Consider the following 22688-nt stretch of genomic DNA (forward strand, 5'->3'; position numbering starts at 1 on the left):
AATCCGGACAAGTGCGAGTCGGACTCTGTCTATCACGGTTCATGAGATACAGCCTGGTGACACACAGACGGACAGACGGACAGTGGAGTCTTAGTAATAGGGTCCCGTTTTTACCCTTCGGGTACGGAACCCTGAAAATATTCGATGCAGCGAATGCAATATTATCAATTATCAATTATAAAATGGCACAGCTTGAAAAATAGAACAACAACAAATTCTTTACTCAAAATACACGCACGAAAATCTCATAACCGGATTCATTACTCACTTATCCAATTTTACAAATACTTATCCAATATTACAAATCCTCGGAAGGCGGTTTCCTTACCACGTGTCCAGCGTTTCTATGACACAGAAAAGGTTCAGTAGTGGCTAAGGGAGGTCGCCCCATAAACAAAGTAAAGAGGGGTCGTCGCCCTGTATTGGTTTTGTATTAGTAAACGTCACGCAACTTTACTATTATTGATAATTTCCGCCAGTCGCTGTTAGAGCGTTTTCACATGAACGCTCTTACAGCAGTTACAGCATAGCTTTTGTTTATATTTACAAAAGGAATGCTAATCGTTGCTGATGATTTAGAGCGCTTTCAACTCGTAGTGACATTCTCTAGTAGAGTTTCTACTAAAATCTGTTCAATAGAAACTATTACAGTTGTCTAGTCACAGCATTTTTATTACTATTGTGTATTTTTATTAACGGCCGATTAGTGTTCGACATAAACTGAAAGTTTATATCTGACGCCAAATGCCAATAGACTTTAATTTATTTCGAGCTTTAAGTATAAGTAAATGAAAATACCTTTCCCTAATAGATTTCCACCATATGAAACAAAACGCTATTCATTATTGTCGCTGTATCTATAACGAACTGATAGCTAACATTTCTTTGAATGTATTTTCAGTAGATACCTAAATAAACTCTTTATAACACAAATGAATTCTTTCTCTCAGCTAATTAGTGAATCCACAGATCTTCCTGCCACTAAACAATGTAATAAAGATTTATTTTGTTTTGACCGACGGATCTTTAGAAACTAAAGCCAAGTCTTTATTGAAATCAGGTCATTGGCTCGCTAAAAACAAATGAATTCCCGCGTTTTACAGCCATTAAGTGACGAAAGTTATGCACCAAAATAACCAATGATATTGATTTGTTTACATTCTATAACCATGTTTATTTATTTTTTATCCAGGTTTTCTAATAGTACACTAACGGTTTTGCGGAGTAGTAGTTGGGATCTCTAAACTCAGATTACTTGAATATTAAAAGTTCTATTTTGTTACTAGCTCTATGGAATATGGAACCAAGATGCAGTTACCGGCAATAATACTTTGCACAGCAAATTGCTTATAATATATGACAAGATCTTATATGTATAGAGGTATAAAGAGCTTGTCATATAATTTTACGTGCATCGATGTACAAGATAATAAATACCTCAATACCTGCGTAAATTTAGCAGATAGGTAGGTACCTATACAGCTAGCAGCATATTCTGCTGCGGATATGTTGGTTCTGCTGAAAGTTAAATTTACGAACAACTAAATGACGTGAACAACGTGATGAATTGGTTCCTTAATAAAAGTAGGTGGGTTTGCTTTTGGGTTATTATAACAATGCAATTTGTCACAAGGTAAGCGCTTCAATTTTGGAACGCCTATAACATATTTTGAGTTATAATAAATCATTGGGTTATAAAACTTATAAATGATTTTAGTTAACCCTGTACTGTAAATCTCTATGTATGAATAAAGGTTTTTTGCTGCAGAAAAATGTTTACGAGCAACATTTACAGGCAAAAAATAAGGTCTATCGTTTTTGTGCTCACCAGTTGGCGCCACTGTAGATGTAGGGCCAGAAAAACAGATCTCAAAATGCTTCTATCCATATTTTAATAAAATCAATAAGGTCTGGTCTCGGTCCTGTTTAATTTTGCATATATAGTTTGTCAAAGGACTGTCTCATTTCAATCATAAACACAAACAGAGAGAGTCATACTATCTTTGTCTTACACTGGTAAAAGAAAAGAAAAGGGTATGTTTTTTTTTTGTTCTTATTTACTGACAGTTTGGTTTGACCAACTATATTTTAGTTGGAACTTTTTTAAACCACTAACATTTATTGAGCTATATCTATTGTTTACCAAGATTAATCAAAGATGGACAAAGATTTACCAGAATTATGAATAAGGAGTGGAAATTCCCGATAAAAATCCTTGAAACCCCCTAAACTTCTATGCATTTGACATTTTGAACGACCTCCATCTATACTAGCGCCCCTAGCGGCAAAATTAAATGCGGTAGCGCTCAGTAATGAAACACAGACAATGTTTTCTCTAGTGAGTATTATGGATGGTATAGAAAGGATGTCAGTCTCTATATATGAAAAGTGTCCATCCAAAACCAGTTAAAACCACAGAACTGGATGACGCGTAAGCAAAAATGACAGCCTGACGACTTGTGTATGACTAGCTTAATAAATATAGTATAAATATTGGAAAAAGCATTCCAGACACATGAAATGAAATACGCTCCATTTAAAAATGCAAAATATTATTTTTAAATAACAGTAACTAGGTTACATCACCCGCGACTATTATAAGCGTGCAGTCATATGACATGAGTATTACGAGTGTAAATCGCTAATATTGATATCTAATTGGTATCACATTTAACGTCTGAATACGCCCCTTTATGATTGCATCCTGAGGTTGATTGTTCAGGCAGGGGTAAACTCTGGGACTCTATAATATCCATTTCATAGTTAAACATTCTCCTTGAAATTGAATCTTTCATGTGATGCACGTATGTCTCTGTTTGACCCAATGGTTGACTGGTAGAGAACGCCCTGTTGCATTAAGTCCGGCATTTGTACATTTTCATTATTTGTGATAAATAAATAAGTATCAATATATAATACGAATCATCTATCTACACCTTATATTTGCATCCAATCCAATTATATTTGCATAAACGGGAGCAATAACATATTTATAGTTGGTCAAGCTAATCTTGTCAGTAGGAAAAGGCGCGAAATTCAAATTTTCTATGGGACGATAACCCTTCGCGTCTACATTTTTTAAATTTGCATTTGCTTGACCAACTATAGGCAGGTAGTTGCCTATGAGATTTTAGCGCTAGAATGCCTAGAATAATGGCGCTGGTAACAGTAGATATCTGGTAAATACATATGTAGAAGACACGCTCATTAAACTAAGCGGCTAGTTATATGCATATCATAGATTTTATCGCAATAGTAAAGTTGTAATAAATATTATGAACGCTACTCAAACGTTGCGCGATCCCCAGCGCAACCCGCGCAAAACTTAAGTTCCTGCAAACAGTAATTTAAAAAAATAACATGCATTATACCTAGTATACCAACCTTAAGAAAAAAAACCTTTCAATCCTTAATAATGCACTATCGAACACACTTCAAAATTCAAATTTCGAACACTATACACTAGCGCGCGTCGCTTCCCATTCGAAAAAAAAAGAAAAACCAAAATGGCGCTTTTACAACGCACATGAATTAGTACCTAAAGTAGTTTTGCGTGTTTAGTTGGATTAGTTGGGGTTAGTTGGGGGAAACGACAGGCGGACCGCGCGGAGAGGACGTCGAGACTGAGTTTCAGTGGGCGGGTGCCGCCTAGCTGCGGGAAAGTGGCGTGCGTCATGCAATAATGTTCAATTTAACAAAAATATGGATTATGCGGATTTTTTTTAGTGCCTGTGTAGGTACATAATATTCACTTTTTATATGCTTTTTATATAAATTTTAAAAATGGCGCCCGCTAATGAAAAAAGGGAGGGGGATTGTTATTTTCTTACTATAGCAATATGGGTACCAAATGAAAGCTAGTGAAAAGACCATTTCAAAAATATATGTAAACAGTCTGGTTTTTTGTTTGTTTTAATAATAGTTGCAGTTTAATGTAACAGAGAATTATACTTTTTCAACTAGATGTACTTTTCTTATTTTTAGTTACATCTGGTTAATTATTTTTTAACATTATATAGAAGATATTCACAGTCACTTTGTATGTATTTTGGAATGATCCATTCAGTCATTTTCAATTTAGAGCAGTTTGAAGTCAACTGTGGATTGTGAAATTTTTCATTTGATACCCCACATGGTATTAAAGGAAAAAGTAAAAAACTTTGTACTGCCGACTTTTTGACGTTACAGCAACTACCCCCACCACTTTCGCGCTTGTCATCTCATATATTTGTGTTCAGGACATCACACTGAATGCACTGATACCAAATATGTCCATGTCTGCGACGACATGAGCGAAAATCGATTTCCAGAAGACTTAATTCTAGACCAAAAACCGCCGCATTATTACATTGACGAGCCTATTCTACTTAGTGTGTTATCTATTTTTCGCCATTGCATAACTCCATCCCAACATTCATACAACACGTATTAAACAGCCAACGAGCGAATTCAAAAGCTATCGACTAAAAATAACCATAACGTGCGCCTAAAAGAATTGTTTACTCGTCGTCGGGCGTAAGCCTGCTAAGCCAACGCTTATTATGGTTAAAACTTTAGAAATAGTGATTGTAGTGAAGTGCAGGTTATCGACATCGATATTGATAGATTCGCCTATTAATTTCACACAGAAAGTACGACCTAGGTATATGTAGAGTCGGATCAAGGTAACTTTGTATGACATTTGCACTTAATGATAAAGTGTGAGAATGTCGTCGTAAGTGTGAAATTTCTATGAAAATATGACGTTTAAAGTCAAAGTCAGATAAATTATACAATCTATGTCGTCTATTACTGGGCGCGTTTTAAAAGCCTTTAATTGTATTTTTTTAATCATTTAATATCAAATAAAGCAAAACAAGTCACATACTAATTTATAAAAGACTAACGGACAATCATGATATGAGTTTTCTGGACTCGCTTATGTTAGGTACCTACGTGAATGCACGGTTATGTACAGTCAATTGTAAAATTAAGGTATAGTTTTACTAAACCAAATATGTACCTATGTAGGTATATGTAAAATAAATTCTAGCGAGTACTTAGCTTCCATTTCACACTCTAAAATAAAACAATAGAAAAAAAAATATTTTAGAGGCTCATAAAATTTGCTTAAAGTAACTATGTTTCGTTGATTTGTTTACTTGCATAAAGATCTGCACAAGCCTTAAATATTATCTTGACAAGCAATTTTACTCTACTTTTCTATAGGTATTTTTTCCACTTCGCTGGAGTAGCCATATCTTTAGCTGACTGTACGCAGGTGTGACATTCTTAACGGTAAACCACTTTTTATTTCGGACTGTGTATTAAATACCTATTTAATCCAATTTATTTTAATTGTAAACCACATGTGACCGTTTTTGCCTTATCGATATCGCTTTTATTAAGTTGCCAAAATGGCTTTCACTCCGAAAATAAGCTGGTTATAAAATACGTTGCATTAATAAAATGTTAAAGCAAATCTCCATTGTGAAAAATTTTACTTAGACGGCACGGCAAGCACTAAGTAATGTAATTAACTACTTACCCACTTTGTATATAAAAAAAAACTTCAATATAGCAGACGATTGAATTCCTTACCTACTTATACAACAAAACAACCATAACATTCCATTGGTAATCTATTACAAAAATAACATTTAATCTATCATATCTACTCTGAAAGTGGGTTGAAAGTACATAATACGTTTACCCCCTATTATGGCTGAAAAGTGGTGAACTTGTATTAGTCCTTGTCCCGTAAACACTAAGCGGACACAAATGCCAAAAAATATCCCATTTGCCACGAGAGCAACAAATGGAAATTGTTTTATTCACAACATTTTCTAGGAGATATTTTTATCTATTACCTACTAATAAACAGGTTGATTGTTGATTTTTTGTTGAAATGTTTCAAACTTGCGAATATGATACCTATAAGATTAATTTAAACTTGGGTATCTATCTAGTTGATGTTAATATTCCAAGCAAAACCATTACAGTTGCTTTTAATTGCAAATTGCTCGAAATTTACAATCAACTTAATTTTTTTAAACTACTTGGCTTTTTTATTTTGCACATATATGTAATGAAAAGTTGAGTTTAACTCGAGTGAAAAGTTTCATCCCTTGGTTAACAATCTATCCATTTTTCGATCCTTTCCCATCACTGGTTGCATCACCTACTCGTTACTTCAGCGTATCCAGAAGAAAATCAAAACAAACAGTCTCATGTAAGCTCCATTTGCCATGGCTTTAAAGTAAAATAAGCCTTATTATTGCCGCTTAGGGTACGGCCTCATAGCAAATAGTAAAACCGTATTAAGCTTCCGTGAAAGTTGGTGGACAGTTGGACACTACGTACATAGGTACATAGGTACGTACGTAATATTATATTCATACTGATGTGTTTTGCTATGTAATTTAGATGTAAATAGTTGTAAATATGAAATACTGTATTTGACATGTAAAACTATGTTTTATAAAGGAAAAAATAAATGAATGAATGAACAGAGTAACTTATACTAGAGCGGTACTGTCATAGTAAATTTTGTAACCACAGTAAATTCACTGCCATCTGTCGACACACTTTAAAACTAAAAATGAAGATATTTAAAAATACGATAAAATGTATTTAAATATGGATAAATGATTTTTTTTATTTGCTTTAATTATTTTTACGATTTTGACCCATGTTCTTTCACTGATATGCGTTAAAATTGTTAAATAACAAACGAAACCGTCAACGCCATCTATACGACAGTAGGCCAAAGCTAGTAGCGCCCTCTGATCGAGAATCAAATTTTCTTGATTTTCGAGGCACGTTTTTTCCTTACACTGTATCCATCTATTACGGATTTATATCTTTGCTACGTATAATTTACAAAATAAGTAGTCGCAAAGCACTTGGCCGCTCGAGATAAGTTATTGACAGTAATTTAATGTAAGGATACAAGATATATACAGTGGTACTACGTAAACGAAATTAATAACTAGCTTAAATCTAAAATAGGCCCTTGAGGCATTGTACCAAGGATGCTGGCGGCATTTCCCCGCTGTATCGCAATGCTGATACGTTGTGCGAGAAAGCCGCCAGCTCTTCGGTCAAAGTTGACTTTAAACCTTCTCACATTAGCTCAAAGACTATTTTTTATTATGATATTACAGCGTTTCAGTAGCGACTAGTCAAATCTATTGCAAGAGTGCATTGAAGTGATAGGTATTGAGCAGGTGTAGGTGTGCAAAATAAACAGCTTTTTATAGACACGGAAAAATAACGCAACCTGTAACTGTAACTGCTTTTAATGCTAACATCTGTTTTAACACCTGTGTATTTCGTTGGTCGAAATTAGATATGTTAGACACCTATATAGAAAATATACTTATTTAGTAGTAAGAAACGCATCATTGCTTAAGTAAGTAGCTAAAGTCGTCACTCGAAGTTTTTGACTCTAGCTACACTCGAACTTGTGGTCGAGGTCGACTGTCAAGTTATATACTTAGGTCCAACTCTAAGAAAAATATTTATTTTCTAAAATAGAGCCTTCCAATTTAAATGAGAATCAACGTGTACACCTAGAAATTTTATACTGTTACTTTTACTTCCTCTATAGTTCCTGATTCCGATATAAGTACTTAGAGAGACAGGAGCGGTCCCATAGTTCCTAAACTGAATAAGCTTGGTTTTATTTACATTTAATATGAGATTAAATTGGTTGAGCCAATTTATAATTTTCGTGAGAGCTACATTTATATCCCTTTAAAGAGTAATTCGAACGATCACAAGAGAAAAATATGGTGGCGTCGTCGGCAAAAAGAACACACAATTGGTCCGCTATAGTGGGAAAGTCGTTTAAATATATAAGGAATAAACCCGGCCCAAGTACGCTTCCTTGCGGTACGCCAACAACAACTATATACGATTTTACTTTATGCTCTAGAACATAATAAGCAACTTTATGTCGTCTACGCACGACTTAAAGTAGAACTTTACGAGCATGAGAAGTGAAAATTGTATTTTCAAAATTGTTTTTTTTTTTTTTTGAGATACCGGATACCTACCCAAGTAACACAGTAGCTGTATAGCAGCCGAATAATGTCTGGGTAACTGATTATCTCTTACCCAGTCATTATTCGGCTGCTAGACAGCTATCTGTGCTACTTGGGTACCCCTACCGCTATCCGCTATTCGACTTAAAAGGACAGTATTTCAAGTACTTAAATAAAGTTCGCGGTTAACTATTTCAAGTATAGTTGGCCTGTAACGTCTCGCACAGATGTTGTTAGAGCTAAATTAAGCTTATCACTGGCCATTGACCCTTCTGGTCTGCAGATCGAGCCGCGGTGTGGGCGGCTGAGTGTGAGTATCGGCTAATCTGCGCCGAGCCAATTACGAATTAAATTAAATATTTGAAGATAGCAGCTATTGTCCCTTGTGACTATGTAGTCTTTTAATACCAAGTGAAGGTGTGAATTAATTAAACGCACACTGTGATCCAATTTACTAACTTCCTTTTTAGGGTATGTACTTTCCTATTAGAACTTCTGAAAATTAACTCCTAGAATAAACCAGAATCTTAAAGAAAAACTAAAATCTTATTCTGGTTTTTTAGCACACGGATTCTATATGAATTGTTTATCGATCATCGTATTTCCCTACAGGATGTATCAGGTACAGTGTATCTATTTCTAATGTTTGTTTACAATGAGCAAACAAATATCTCTCAATATGATTCAAATACTTCTTTCGCGCACAGTGGTCACCATCGATTGGATGAATCATCTTGAGATTCCGGTTTTTATCTGCACAACAGAATGCCAACACTGCGGAATGAAAACGTTCCTTTTCTAGTACTGAAAGCTAACAACTTGCAACGCAACAAATCAAAATAAAAGCATGTTTAATACGTAATGCTTAAATCAATTTTTAAGGTAAATAAATTAACAAAATTATTGTATTTAACTAGTTTCAAACCTTTTAGTTTGCAGTTGTAACATGGGGATACGGCTTTAATTGTTTATACGTTCTGCGTGAAACAAGACGATGTCCAGTTGTCCATTTGACAGATACGTGATAAGTACCATTCGTGATTGCAAGCCACTCCTTTTATTGATAAATTAAGTAATTTCTTAAATGTATCATGCAAGGGATTTAGATTTAAGTGTACAGTGACGTTATATTGAAATGGTCTAGTGATTTATAAGTGTTCAAAAGACTGAATCGAGATGACGGGGCGCTCGAGGACAGGAGTGTTCGGTAAGCTGTTCGCTAAGAACAAGTCCACAAAAGAGGAGCGAGCTACGGAAATTGGTATGCCCACGAATGTTAAACAACACATACATGTGAGTAAGAATTCAGAGACGGGAATGCTAGAAGGGCTCCCGACGTCGTGGCAGCGCTTGCTAAACACACAGATCACTCCCGCGGAGCAACATGAAAACCCAGACGCGGCCGCCGCCGCGGTCAAATTCCACATATACACCATCAAAAAAGAAAAAGCGCCCAACGAGCCCTTCAAACCGTTCGTGACGGAGCAAGCCATCACAGAGGAGGACTTAGAAATAGAAAAGTTATTAGATAAGAAAAATGCTCACCAAAGTCAAGATTCTGACCTGTCCTTCGGGCAGAGCAGCGAGGAGGAAGTGCAAAGCGAGTCATATGGTGTCCGGCAAACCATGCCTGTGGCACCTACCAAGCATGGCATGAAGAAGAAAGATGCCATGATGGACCTCACAGCTGTAGTTGAAGACCTCACACTTATCGGGCACGAGGCAGAAGAGAGCCCTATATTAAGGAAAAAAGAGCTTGTAAATGCAACTCTAACTGATGAGGAAATATATGAGGAATTGAAAAGAATTTGTAATAAAGATGATCCCTACATGAGGTTCGAAAGGGTCAAAGACCTTGGTGCTGGGGCCTCAGGTAAATATTTTTATTTTTCTTACTGGATTTCCATTCCTTGAGTAGCCACTCGGGTGCTGTTTTATACCGAACTCTGTTTGACATTTTTCATAATTCTTCTAAACCAATAAAAAAAGGTTTTTGCCTGCTGTCTGAATGTTTAAACCTATTATAATATGGATACTAATTTGTAAATACTATTATTGTTAAAACTTTGAATACCCAATATGTTTGTCATAACCCATACCATGGTTCAATTGAAATTTGAAAAAGTATAAACAAACAAAACAATTTACTTTTATCAGTTTAAATATTGTGCTTAATTACGCACATTTTACTTTTCTTCCACTTTTTATTGATTACTATTATAGTTAGAATTAACTTGATAAATAAATAAATAGAATTATATACTGTAAAAAAAGAGGTATTAACTTGAACAGCTAAGCGGGCTTAACCAAAACTGTGATTTGGGTTTATTCCTGGTTTACGCTGGTTTCCATATATGTATAGACATCAAATTCTTGAAATTTCTTTTTGGTTAAGCAGAGAGAAGTAATTGCTTGCCCACCTTAATAAAATAAAATATAATACATTATCTTCAATGGTACAGCTTAAAATGGGTAGTCTTATAATTAAAGAGAACATGGAGAACACACATCCTTTTGATTTATTTTATTTCAACGTAAACAATAGGACATTGAGGAGACAGTAAAAGTTATAAAAAATATAATATATGTATATCTTTTGAAATTAAAAGATCATCATCATCTTAGCCTTTGTCCCATGTCCTAGGGTTTGGGGTCGGCTCTCCGTATCATTTTGCGCCATTCTTCTCTGTTTTGCGTCATGTCAGGGCTTGCGCCTATCGTCCTCAAATCTTTCGACACTGTGCTCATCCATGTCGTAGGGGGGCGGCCTTTGCCCCTTCTACTTTCAGGAATGTCATTTAGAAATTTTGAAATTAAAAGATCATCAATCTTTTTTTATTTATGAAGCATAACATATAGTAGTTTTTGACCTTTAATGAACACAGCAAACTGTCTACTTACTTTTGAATGTAGACAATAACTAAATGTATTTTGAATTATTTATCAAATTATAGAATTTCATTTCCTTTAAACAGTTTATTTTGACATTTTTTACTAATACAATTATTATTTTCATATGTATCTGTTTAATGATTATTTCCTTAATTCCTAATCAATTTTAATGTTAATTAAAAAATAACTTTATGTACATAAAGTTATTTTGTAGATAATAACCAAGATTAAATGTCAATGAGGAATATTTGTTAAGATTGACAATCTCAATGCAATTACTTATCTTATGCAACTACCTGCATCATTACTTCCAATTGCTTAGCAGGTAGAGATAAGGACATACAGAGATTACACAATTAAATTAAATGATAATTATAAACACCTATGATATGGATAATTTGGGTCTCTATTGTTACCCATAAAGTTTTAAGCCATAATGTATTTGGTTGTCCACATTTTCGTTAGTCATAATCTCTCAGAAACGCGTTAACCTTACGATTACTTAATGATAATCTGACAATAATTACATTACTTATACTTTTAATAATTATGTCAAACAAAGGGACCCCGGATAAATTTATACCCATCTTAACACCTGAACTAAATAAAAAAATGTAGTTTTAAATAATGTGCTTTACATTATGAGACAACACAATGGGTACCAGTTTCAGTCAAAGCTGCCCGGCTAACCATCTTAAAGAATTTTGTATGGTTTTGCATAAGGCTTAATTCACCGGCAAAACCTTTAATGATTATACACTTTTATTACTATAATAATAACTATTTCTTGTAAATAACACATATTATAAACTTTGTTAATACTATACTAAGTTACATTTTTAATAAGGGGTACTCAAATAAATGAGTCATTAGAGTTGAAACCAGTTAGTCACTGGAATCTAACCCATTAAAAAATTTGTGCTGTGAAAGGGAATTCAAAACATGAATTTGGTAATTCTAGTTGCATTATATGGTAGAGTGAGAATGAGTTTTGGCCCTCGGTCTCAGCCCTCTTAAAACTTTCTGTTTCACATTTGCCAGTTGGCGTCTAGAGCGGCCTAGGGCCGGTCCTCATTATAGTGTTTATAAAAGAAGATAGAAGATATTTTTATTGGTTTATAAAATTGTTAAACTGACCGCCACATTGCCCCTACTCTCGCACTAGTTTGCGTTGATTGCTCCCCCTTAGAAAATAAATTCGGGGATGAAAATATCCTATACCCTCTTATAAGAAACCAGCCGGGCTAGCACATGATTGGCGCGAGAGTATCTCGCCGCGACATAAGACTACCCGTCCCCCTTTAATTCATACAGTTAGTTAAAGACGGGTAGTCTATCTCGCGGCAAGATACTGTCGCGTCAATCATGTGCTCGGCCTACAAGGGTCGGTAAACCGCGGCTCACGAGCTGCATGCGGCTCTTTGTAGATACGATTGTGGCTCTTAAAGACGACTAACATACAGACTTTCTTAATATTTTTTGTATTAGTTGGGTAAACCAATAGCAGCTATCCTAATCGATTTCCATAATGTTCTATATTTATTGGACGACGTGTAGGTATTCATTATGAGAAAAAAAAACCGTGACGCCAATGTCACTGCAGTGAAAAACGCACTGTTTGCATATACTATCTGTAGAATAAAATGGGAAATACCCCTTTATATTATCTAATCTATACTCAAAAACATTACCGAAAATACTTACTGTTGCCTGCGGTATTTACGGCCCGATACGACCTTCTAACCTTCAAGTAAAGAGTGTACTCCCATCTTAGAGCCGGCAACGCACTTACAACCCCTCTGGTGTTTCGGGTGTCCATGGACGACGATAATCGCTTACCATCGGGTGATTCGTCTGCTCGTTTGCCTCCTATATCACAAAAAAAAACATGTATTGTGTGAAAATATCCATACAAAGATACGCGTTTTCGTAAATTTCAAATCAATCTAAAGCCTAAAAGTAAATGGTAAATGTCTTACAAATATGAATTTTAAATTAATTATTTATTATACTAATCAGAGGCAATTACAACTTTTATTCTCTTAACAATAAAGTCGCGTCAAGATCATTTTGAACACCTCGCCCGCTTAGCAACTTCTGCTGCTTACTGTACAATAACGTTCCGTTCGGATTTTAGTAAGTTCAGCAAATATTAGGTCAATATCTCGCTAGCTGGTTAAAAATATATTGCTAACATTGCATTGCAATTGCTTGTTGCTTCAAAAGATTGAAACTTTCTCATTGACTAACCTATTACTGTGACAATCAGCCTTGTAAGTGCATAAGTGTAGGCTGTGTAATCTCAAGCAATAAATTCATTTAAATCTGTCCATGAAATTGCCTTGCGCCAACCGGACTGGAAAGATCTTCAATTGACACTTATCTAATCTAGTTCACCTGACGGATTACTCACTGTGGCGCTCTATTGCCACTGCTATTATGAGTACTGTGACATTGAAAACATTAGGTTCAATTACATTCCTATCTATAGGTAAGGTACACATGGAGTAAGTAGAGGTTTTTTTTGGATAACGTGTTGTGTGCTTTGTCCCTCTGAGCAGATTTGCAAGCGTTTATGCGAGTCATATAACTTATGTTGGTCAATGACCAGTCACAGCTAATTGTACCTACATGGAGATCTTTATACGGAAGTACAGAAAGTACAAATGACGGATTTTACCAGTCAAACAGAAGCAATTTTTCGGTTGTAAACATTTTCCACCTCAACCTCACCCTAATAGTTTATGTGACACAAATGTAGATGCCTACGAATATAGGTACTATATAGGTATAAGTATAAATATTTTATCCGTTTAACTAACAATTCTCCAACGGTTCAAAATTGCTATTACGAAATTTTACTTTAAATGTGACTTTACCCATCTTAACAAATAGGAATCGCTTGAGATAACGTAGTAATTTGAATATCTTTTTCATCTTCAACAGGTGTGGTGTTTGTGGCAATTGACAGTAAGGACAAATCGCGGGTCGCGATCAAAGACATCGACCTCACGAAGCAGTCCAGAAAAGATCTCATCCTCAACGAAATCAACGTGCTCAAAGGTTTCAACCACAAAAACTTGGTCAATTTCCTCGACGCGTTCCTCAGCTACGACCATCTATGGGTCGCTATGGAACTCCTCGATGGCGGGTCCCTCACAGATGTAGTGACAGAGGTCGTGATGAAGGAGGGACAGATCGCCGCGGTCTGCCGCGAGACCCTCCAAGCTGTAGCCTTCCTACACTCCAAGGGCACAATTCATAGGGACATCAAATCTGACAACGTACTATTAGGCATGGACGGAAGCGTGAAAGTCACAGACTTCGGCTTCTGCGCAAATATAGTCGGTGACGAGAAACGACAAACCATGGTAGGTACGCCATACTGGATGGCGCCCGAGGTAGTCACGAGAAAACAGTACGGGAAGAAAGTGGACGTGTGGTCGCTTGGGATTATGGCTATCGAGATGATAGAAGGCGAGCCCCCGTACATGAAAGAAACTCCGCTAAGAGCGCTATACTTGATAGCTGCCGTGGGGCGGCCGAAGATACCGAGGTGGGAGAATTTATCGGCAAACTTCCAGGACTTTTTAGACAAGTGCCTTCAAGTAGATGTGGACCTTAGAGCGACAGCTGAAGAGTTGTTAGAACATCCTTTCCTGTGCTGCGCTATGGAGCTGCGAACGCTGACGCCGCTTATAAAAGCCGCGCAGAAAATCCTGCACAAGAACTTCGACTGAACCCGGAAACTTCCATTCCCTATTTTGTATCGATACAGTTTTTTTAGAATTTGTACAATGAGGTGCCAAGGGTATTTTTCGATTGGTGTATGACTGAAGAGGTTCGCTATGATTGTAAAGGCTTTGCACTATTGTGCGCGTTGACAATACAAGTATTTAAGATTAGAAACGCCAGTATCTATAACTATACGAGTGCCCATGCTCTAGACGTTAAGAACAGTTGATGAATAGGCGTAGAATCACAAGATTATTTATTTTGGCAATACTACGGCTCGTTTTAGCTTGTCTTATCGTCACGTTGGTGTAGATAAGTTATCGCCTCCGATATAGATATGTAACATCACTAACGTACCTAGTGTAGCTTCCCGTTTGATATTAAGTAAACTTTAAAATTATATATGTACAACAAAAATGCCATAATGGATTTACAATTATTATTTAGATTTGGGTTATAAAATTTAGTTTTAGGAGATAACGTTTTGTAATTTGATTAGATACTTAAAAATACGACATCTGTCCAACGATAGCATTTTCTTACAAATTTAATGGAATTGGTGCGAAGTTTTTATTTATTTACCAAAAATGTACATAAATATTGAATGTAGCTAGTCTTAAATCATATATTGTAAGTTCTGTATGCTTTGATTTCTATATTTTTCTACCAGACTTGATCGTTTTATCGTACATATGATAATATCGGCATTTTATCACATTCCTGACATTTCTAAAGAAACAGACTGGATTCTAATAATAACTAACGTAAAATATAACAATATATCGAGACTGCAATAGTGGTAGACTGAAATAATAATAATATTTTGCTACTCCATTTTTATAATACGAATGATGCCAAGAAAGACGTTTTGATATCCTCAATCGATTTTAAAAGTTTTAATTATTCTACCTAATGTGGAATAATGCCAGATCAGTTTTAAACTTGTCCTAATGTAAGCTAAAATAGAAATGCATTATCCTATAAGGAAAATACATTGACGTAATCTATATAGAACACGTAACACAAAACAGTTTGATTTATAATATCAAATCGCGACATACCAAAAGAAATAACACATACACATTTAATGAGCATTTTTATTATACATTAAATATATTAAACCGGGTCACTCACATTTATAAAATCGATGATTGCTCGACATGTTTCGCTCCATAACGAGGAGCATTTTCAAAGAGCGCTCACTTTGGTGGCCCGACGTAGACTTTATAAACGTGAGTGACCCGATTTAATATATTTAATATGTCAGTGCCTCACGGAAGTTTTGTTACTAAAATTTTAATTATAGTTTATGGATATGTACTACTTCCTCTATCCTGTTGGAAGTACGGAGATGCTACAGTCCAACAGTAAAGTAATAGGAACAAAATAAACTCAAATGCAGGATTTCCCTTTATTAGGGTTCCGTACCCAAAGGGTAAAAACGGGACCCTATTACTAAGACTCCGCTGTCCGTCTGTCTGTCTGTCACCAGGCTGTATCTCATGAACCGTGATAGCTAGGCAGTTGAAATTTTCACAGATGATGTATTTCTGTTGCCGCTAAAACGACAAATACTAAAAATTACGGTAAACCCTCGGTGCGCGAGTCCGACTCGCACTTGGCCGGCTTTTTTTTCGTGTATCGAAACAATCAATTTAAACAACAGTTGTACCTTGTAAGCTAGAAGTAACCTAGCTAGCTTTCAATAATCCTAAACATTAGAAACTATAAATTCTTGTCGTTTTATTTGATGCACTGCATGTAGTGCCCTTACTAACATGTGTTATTTGAAAATAAACCATATAACAATGGATTAAAGTACATGAATGTACAATACAGTTACCTATCATTAAGTCTTATCGCTAAGGGCATTTTTCCGTCAATCGAAATGAGATTTTTATGAACTCCGTCATGCCAAAGGGCAGACGAATGTAATTTTAGTATTATTTTTTATCAGTATCCAATATTGTATTAGTAAGAAAATTAAGTTTATGGTAACATAACTTATGTTCTATCGCCGACCTAGACTTGTATTTTCTAGGTATTAAGTATGTCTTGCTATTAAGAGAATTTATATTTTAATATTTCTGAAATATTTTTTGCAAAAAGGGCGCTAAAGCGTATACGGCGCTCAAATAAAATCGTCGTTTTGTACATGTATTACAGTTTATATCTAAGTAATAGCAAGATGTAATAAACTGCAATTGTTTTAACAGACGTCACCGATATATGCACGCAATTTGTGATACATTTAAGTCTACTGACGCGCAAGGAATGCGATCGATCGATCAAATAGGTACCGCAAGGAATCATAAGTATCATAACTATCTTAAGTCGCATGCGATATCGGTGAAATTTGTGGAGGCCCTAAAACGTAGGTGCATTAAGGTCGGTCAAGAGGTTAAACTTTATAAGTGTAAAGGCTTTATTCGTGTATCGTGGCCTATGCGGCCTGCCGTGAGTGCCTGCTTCACATTAAGGCGTGCTGTTGTACCAAGGTGATATAGGAAAGCCACTGTATAAGTTTTTTTTTTTAATATAATATTAGTATGTTATTTAGTCCAAATAATTTGTTGGTTGTAATTATAATTACTTTATGAAACACGTGTTCAGAATTAAGTGTCGCGATTCAGCATAGACATAGATACTAAGGTAGCGATACAGCCTTCATTTGCTCTATTTGCCTTGAAATTTTCCATTTTCGTAGGCCGCAAATACTCCCTATACGCTGCTCATATTATTATTATAAAATAAACCCAAGTACAATGACCTACATTGGTTTTCAAAGGAACGAAGGAATCCTTATTATTGCCTTGGTGTAGCAGAAGCCATTTAGGCTAAGAGAAGAAAATAATGGTGTTCTCATAATTATTTTAGTTCACCATTTCTCGCACAGCCAACATATATAATATATATGAGTCTATCATACGTAGACTGTAGTTAGGTATCGCAGTTAGTTAGGACCTAGCTGTAGCCGCACAACGAATTTGTTTCGGAGCTAGATGCTATGCATTAGTTTTATACACCAATGACACTTTTGAAGCATTTTTATTATATGCCTATTAAATTATTTTTGTAAAATTTATTACGTCTTTTTCTTATTTATACCTGTACGAATCTATTGACATAAATAGGTGCATTTACCTTAACATTTCGAAACGATCATGGTCTCGAGCTGATAAATCCTATAGTATCATAACTACCAACGTTGAATTTTTTTTACCAACATATTTTCCATTTCATTCTATCAAATAGATGGTCTTGACTGGGGGGAATGGGTAAGGCTCTCGTCTGATCAAAATGAAATTCATACCTATTAAATAAATATATAATTTATGTACAAAAAATATCCACTTTATTAAATTGCACTAACTCCACAAATCGACCACATATTGTTTGTCCTTTTCCATTTGAGATATACACTGCTTAGCCTCATCTTGAGTTTTACTACTGTATTCAACTAAGTAGCTAGTTATACACTCTTTGACTTGAGCCACCATAGTTTTCGCTTCTCCGCATACAAACACTGATGCTCCTTGCTCTATTAATCTTGCTACATCTCTGCCATTTTCATTTAAGGCATCCTGTGAAAGAGTATATCAATTAGATATGTAGGTTGAGTTCTAATTTAACTCCTAGTCTTATTTTAGCAACCTCATATTACTAAAGAATCGTCAAATATCCACGATCAAGTGACGGGCCGAACCCAAGTTGCCACGTTGTAAGAGAAACTGTATAATAATTCATTTACTTTAGGAACACAAGTTTTTACTTGCAAACTTGTGTTTATTATTATTAATAGACGATAATAAAACCATTACAATGTAATATATAAAATGAAAGCTACATTTAACAACATTAATTAAAATAAAGAAATCTATTTTACAATGATGACTGGTCAAAGACAATGAAAAAAGAGTACAATTACTTCAGAATTTCTCTGAAAATGGTACACAATTTCATTGATCTGTGTAATACAATGTAGAGGTTTTATTAAACGTCTGTTATGTCTCATTGGCTTTACAATGGCTATAGATCAAGACTAATGCCATCAAGATTACAATGAGCGGGTCTTGGGCTGAGTCTGGGCGCGCACTGATTGTGGAATGCTTTACGCATGCCTTTTCTAATCATTGGTTGCTTTTAGTTATGCTTTTAAAGACAAGTAATAAAGCCTGTTAATCTCCAGAGAAAGTCGTGTATTTCAATGTAGGTGGTGCTAGTAAAAAGAAATGGCATAAAAAAAGCCTACTAATTGCCACCTGTAGTAAAAACTGGCCACTCCTAAATGAAGACAATGTTTATAATCTACCAATTGTCAATTGAATGTGTTGATGTAAAAACAATGATTAATCAGTACTAGCAAAGATAGATATAACTCCGTAATAGATGGATACAGTCTAAGGAAAAAACGTGCCTCGAAAATCAAGAAAACTTGATTCTCGTTCAGAGGGCGCTACTAGTTTTGGCCTACTGTCGTATAGATGGCGTTGACGGTTTCGTTTGTTATTTAACAATTTTAACGCATACCAGTGAAAGAACAAGGGTCAAAATCATAAAAATAATTAATGCAAATAAAAAAAATCATTTGTCTATATTTAAATACATTTTATCGTATTTTTATAAATCTTCATTTTTAGTTTTAAAGTGTGTCGACAGATGGCAGTGAATTTACTGGGGTTACAAAATTTACCATGACAGTACCGCTCTAGTATAAGTTACTCTATGGTACTAGTAGTAGGCATGCAACTAGATGGAGTTGGAGATAAACAATCTATATTACTTACTACTCTATGTTAGAAACAAAATAAACATAGCACATAATTTACCTTACCTGAATACGTCTGGCTTCCTCATTTTGTATCCTAGAGAATGCTGTTACAAGTTTTGTCAAAGTCAAGTTATCTTCATACTGTTCCAATTCTTCTTGATATAAATAATCTAAATTGGGATTTCTACACCCGAAAAACAGCCACACCTCTCCCATCTTACTATTCTTTGATTTCATTAATTCTCTCTCTTCTAAGAAACCTATAAATGGTGCTATACCAGTGCCAGTAGCTATCAGTAGTAGGGGATTTTCAATATTATGTGGTAAAGAAAATTCTGCCATATTCTTCCTTACATACATAGGAACCCTGTATAAACTGTCATTTGTTATACTTAAGTTTTCCATTCTTTTTTCAAATGTATCATTTAAAATTTGTGATTCCAACCAGCCAGTTGTCAGTCCCTTTCTGTTGTTATCTAATGCCATTACTGAGAAGCAAATTTTCAGTGTATTTGAAGCTTTCACTCCACTGTTCACTATGGAGTATGGTCGTGGTAGTAACCTGGGCAAGTTAGCTAATAGTAAATTGATGGGTGGGCGACATGTTTTGAAAATTGTAAATATATCTAAGATGCATATGCCTCTGTTCAATATATGTTTTGTGTATGCCGCTGCACCTTCCTTGCTGCATAGATATTCTAGAGTTTTTCTTTCAGTGTCACATTTAGTGTGCTTTGATATAGCCAGAAGAAGAAGCTGGAAGAAACAGCATCAAACTTAATCAATGAAATAGTTGGAATGTTTAATCTTACAATTCATTGGGATTGTACTCAACATTTATTGTAGTAATCTCATAACATTGAATTCTTGATCTGTCTGATTCCCATAATACCATATATGACCATGTATTTCCATATTATCAAAACAATTTAGGTCCTTGAGTATGAGTATTACAATAAATATTACATTAAGACACTAATTTCAAGATTATGGTGCTAAGGAAATTTTGTATTAGAAGTCACAAATGACGAGTCTGATGTGAGAATAAATCAAGCCAATGTGTATGCCATATGTAAACTAATGAGACAAATTACTGGTTGCCAATAACATTGATTACCTTTTAAACTAATGAGACAAATTACTGGTTGCCAATAACATTGATTACCTTTTTCAAGACTCCCCTCAAATCCAAACAACATGTAAGTACATGTCTCAATGTGGATCTCACAGGTACATGCCCAGGCAACTTAGTCTTTGAGCTGCTGTCCACAGTAAGGTTGTAGCGTTGGTCACCCTGTGTTATGCCCAGATGATCTAGGATAGCATTCACATCCTCTGGACTATTTTGAGGAAGGATGCCTATAGTGTCTCCAGCTTTGAACTCAAAATTACTTTCCTGAAATGTTAATATTAAAGTTTTATACACAGATTAACTACTATGAAACCTTTATGCTCACAAATCAAAACTTGCCAAGACAAATGCAATTTGATTTGTGAAAAGTACAGTGGAATCCGTTTATTATGATTTAGCTTATACTGACCAACTGCTTACTATGACGTAATTCCTGTGCGAAGTTTGGTTTTCATATAAAAAAATTTGTGACAAAGTCAGCAAGATGACTTTACTTATAGTGACAAATCGCTTACTATGACCTATAAATCTGACGCCAAGACGAGCAAAGCGAAGCGCAAGGGCACTACCTACCTTTTCTCGAAGCGCTTTGTCGTTTTTTTGAACCCTCATAACTTGGGTTTGAATTATACCAGATAAACAAATTTCTCATTAGTGGACTTATTAAGCATACAAATTTTCAATTTCATAGCCTTTATACTTTAGATTTTATTCATATCTAAAAAAACCCCAATTTCGTCACTCGCTTACTCACTGATGATCATCAAAACATTTAGGGTACTTCCTGAAATCCTAAGAAGCTGAAATTTGGTATGTAAGATCGTCTTAGTACACAAACAACAGAAATATTCAAAATCTTGATTTTTTTAGCCCCTAAGAGGGTGAAATGGAGGTTGGAATTTTGTATGGGGTATTATATATAGTCCTCCTCATCGTTTTCGATGACATGCTAGCTGGTCAAGTCCAAACGCATATAGCGAAAATGCTTTGTAGAGGCGCAACAACAATACATCGTGATTAGTCCAGTATTGGGCCCAAATCTAAAAGTTTATACTGTATGTAAAAATAAGGTTATGTATAAAACTTACCTTTACATTAAACGTGACTTCGTACACCGTCATGCAGTCAGCGTTAACTGAGGTTAAGCGACGGGAACGCAATATTTGAGCTTGATATACTTTTGAACGCGCAAAGGGCAAAGGTGGCGTTTCCTTATAAACAGGCTCGGTAACCTAAAACACAAATTTCTTATAATAATTAATTCGAAATGCAGTTCAAAAATCACGCGTGAATCATATAAATGTTTCCAAAACTTACATCGCATGTTTCAATCTCCAAATACTCCAGTTTTAAGCCAGAATCTTTACATGCAGGTAAAGTAATACTCTCAGCTTTCAATGCTTCATCGAACATGTCTTGGTAATGATATGTGACCACCATTATTACGATATTTAAACAAATTTCACAAGTGATACGATTTTGATTCACGCGACGCGAATGCCATGGCCATGAGCCATGACGCCAAATGACAAGTGCACGTGTGTATCAAACAAATGTCAAACTATCGAATCGTGTTAATGAACAGCCAAATAATGCACTACCCTATAAGCAGCTAAACAAAAAATGGACGGGCGGACGGACTGACAGAAGTGAGCAAAATTGCTTTTTATCATTAAGAGTGTAAAGCAATCTGATACATTTTTGTAATTTTTTCATCACGTTAGCCGGTGCGATGGACTCTTACGTTTTAAGTGATGCTAGCGGTTAAATATTGGAATCGAGGAGTATATAAACAAGCACTTTGCTCCCTTGTGAAACAAATAACTATTAAATTTAATATAATACCTATATAAAATATATATTTACGGCGTGGACAAAGTTAACAGTGAAGAAATCTATTATGACTGTGCTTGATCTTAATTATAACATAGAATCCTGAGCGTAGTGAGGGATTCAAGTGTTAATGTATAAAATGTTACGTTTTTGCTACCATGTGACACATAAATTTCATTTAGTATTGGCTATTAAACAAAAAACGAGATGAGAGCTGAGAATTATACGATAGTTTTGAATGACTCACGGTTAGTTTCACTAGGTTTATATTGACCGGGATAGGGACCGTGATTACCTT

The 22688-nt window shown here is 35.2% G+C and overlaps 3 protein-coding genes across 3 annotated transcripts in view; 1 reads left to right on the plus strand and 2 right to left on the minus strand.

The window, feature by feature from the left end:
• The window catches only part of LOC134744533 (axoneme-associated protein mst101(2)), a 169676-nt gene extending 166060 nt beyond the window's left edge, over positions 1-3616 (minus strand). The window contains exon 1 of the mRNA XM_063678339.1: positions 3385-3616. The gene's annotated coding sequence lies outside the window, so the exon portion shown is untranslated. The remainder of the gene's footprint in view (positions 1-3384) is intronic.
• A 5409-nt stretch (positions 3617-9025) lies between these two features.
• LOC134744870 (serine/threonine-protein kinase PAK 3) lies at positions 9026-17739 on the plus strand. Its single transcript, XM_063678807.1, has 2 exons — positions 9026-9900; positions 13866-17739. Exons 1-2 carry the CDS (start codon positions 9204-9206, stop codon positions 14657-14659), a joined length of 1491 nt encoding a protein of 496 aa, XP_063534877.1. The 5' UTR covers positions 9026-9203; the 3' UTR covers positions 14660-17739.
• Positions 17740-17968: 229 nt separating this feature from the next.
• On the minus strand, positions 17969-22077 carry LOC134744871 (methionine synthase reductase). Its single transcript, XM_063678808.1, has 5 exons — positions 21875-22077; positions 21646-21789; positions 20591-20821; positions 19489-20181; positions 17969-18238 (listed from the first exon to the last, which is right to left on the minus strand). The coding sequence occupies exons 1-5, from the start codon at positions 21995-21997 to the stop codon at positions 18023-18025; spliced, it is 1407 nt and encodes a 468-aa protein (XP_063534878.1). The 5' UTR covers positions 21998-22077; the 3' UTR covers positions 17969-18022.
• Between the last annotated feature and the right edge of the window lie 611 nt (positions 22078-22688).

Source organism: Cydia strobilella, chromosome 10 (genome assembly GCF_947568885.1).
Source record: "Cydia strobilella chromosome 10, ilCydStro3.1, whole genome shotgun sequence".
NCBI classification, from domain to species: Eukaryota; Metazoa; Arthropoda; class Insecta; order Lepidoptera; family Tortricidae; genus Cydia; species Cydia strobilella.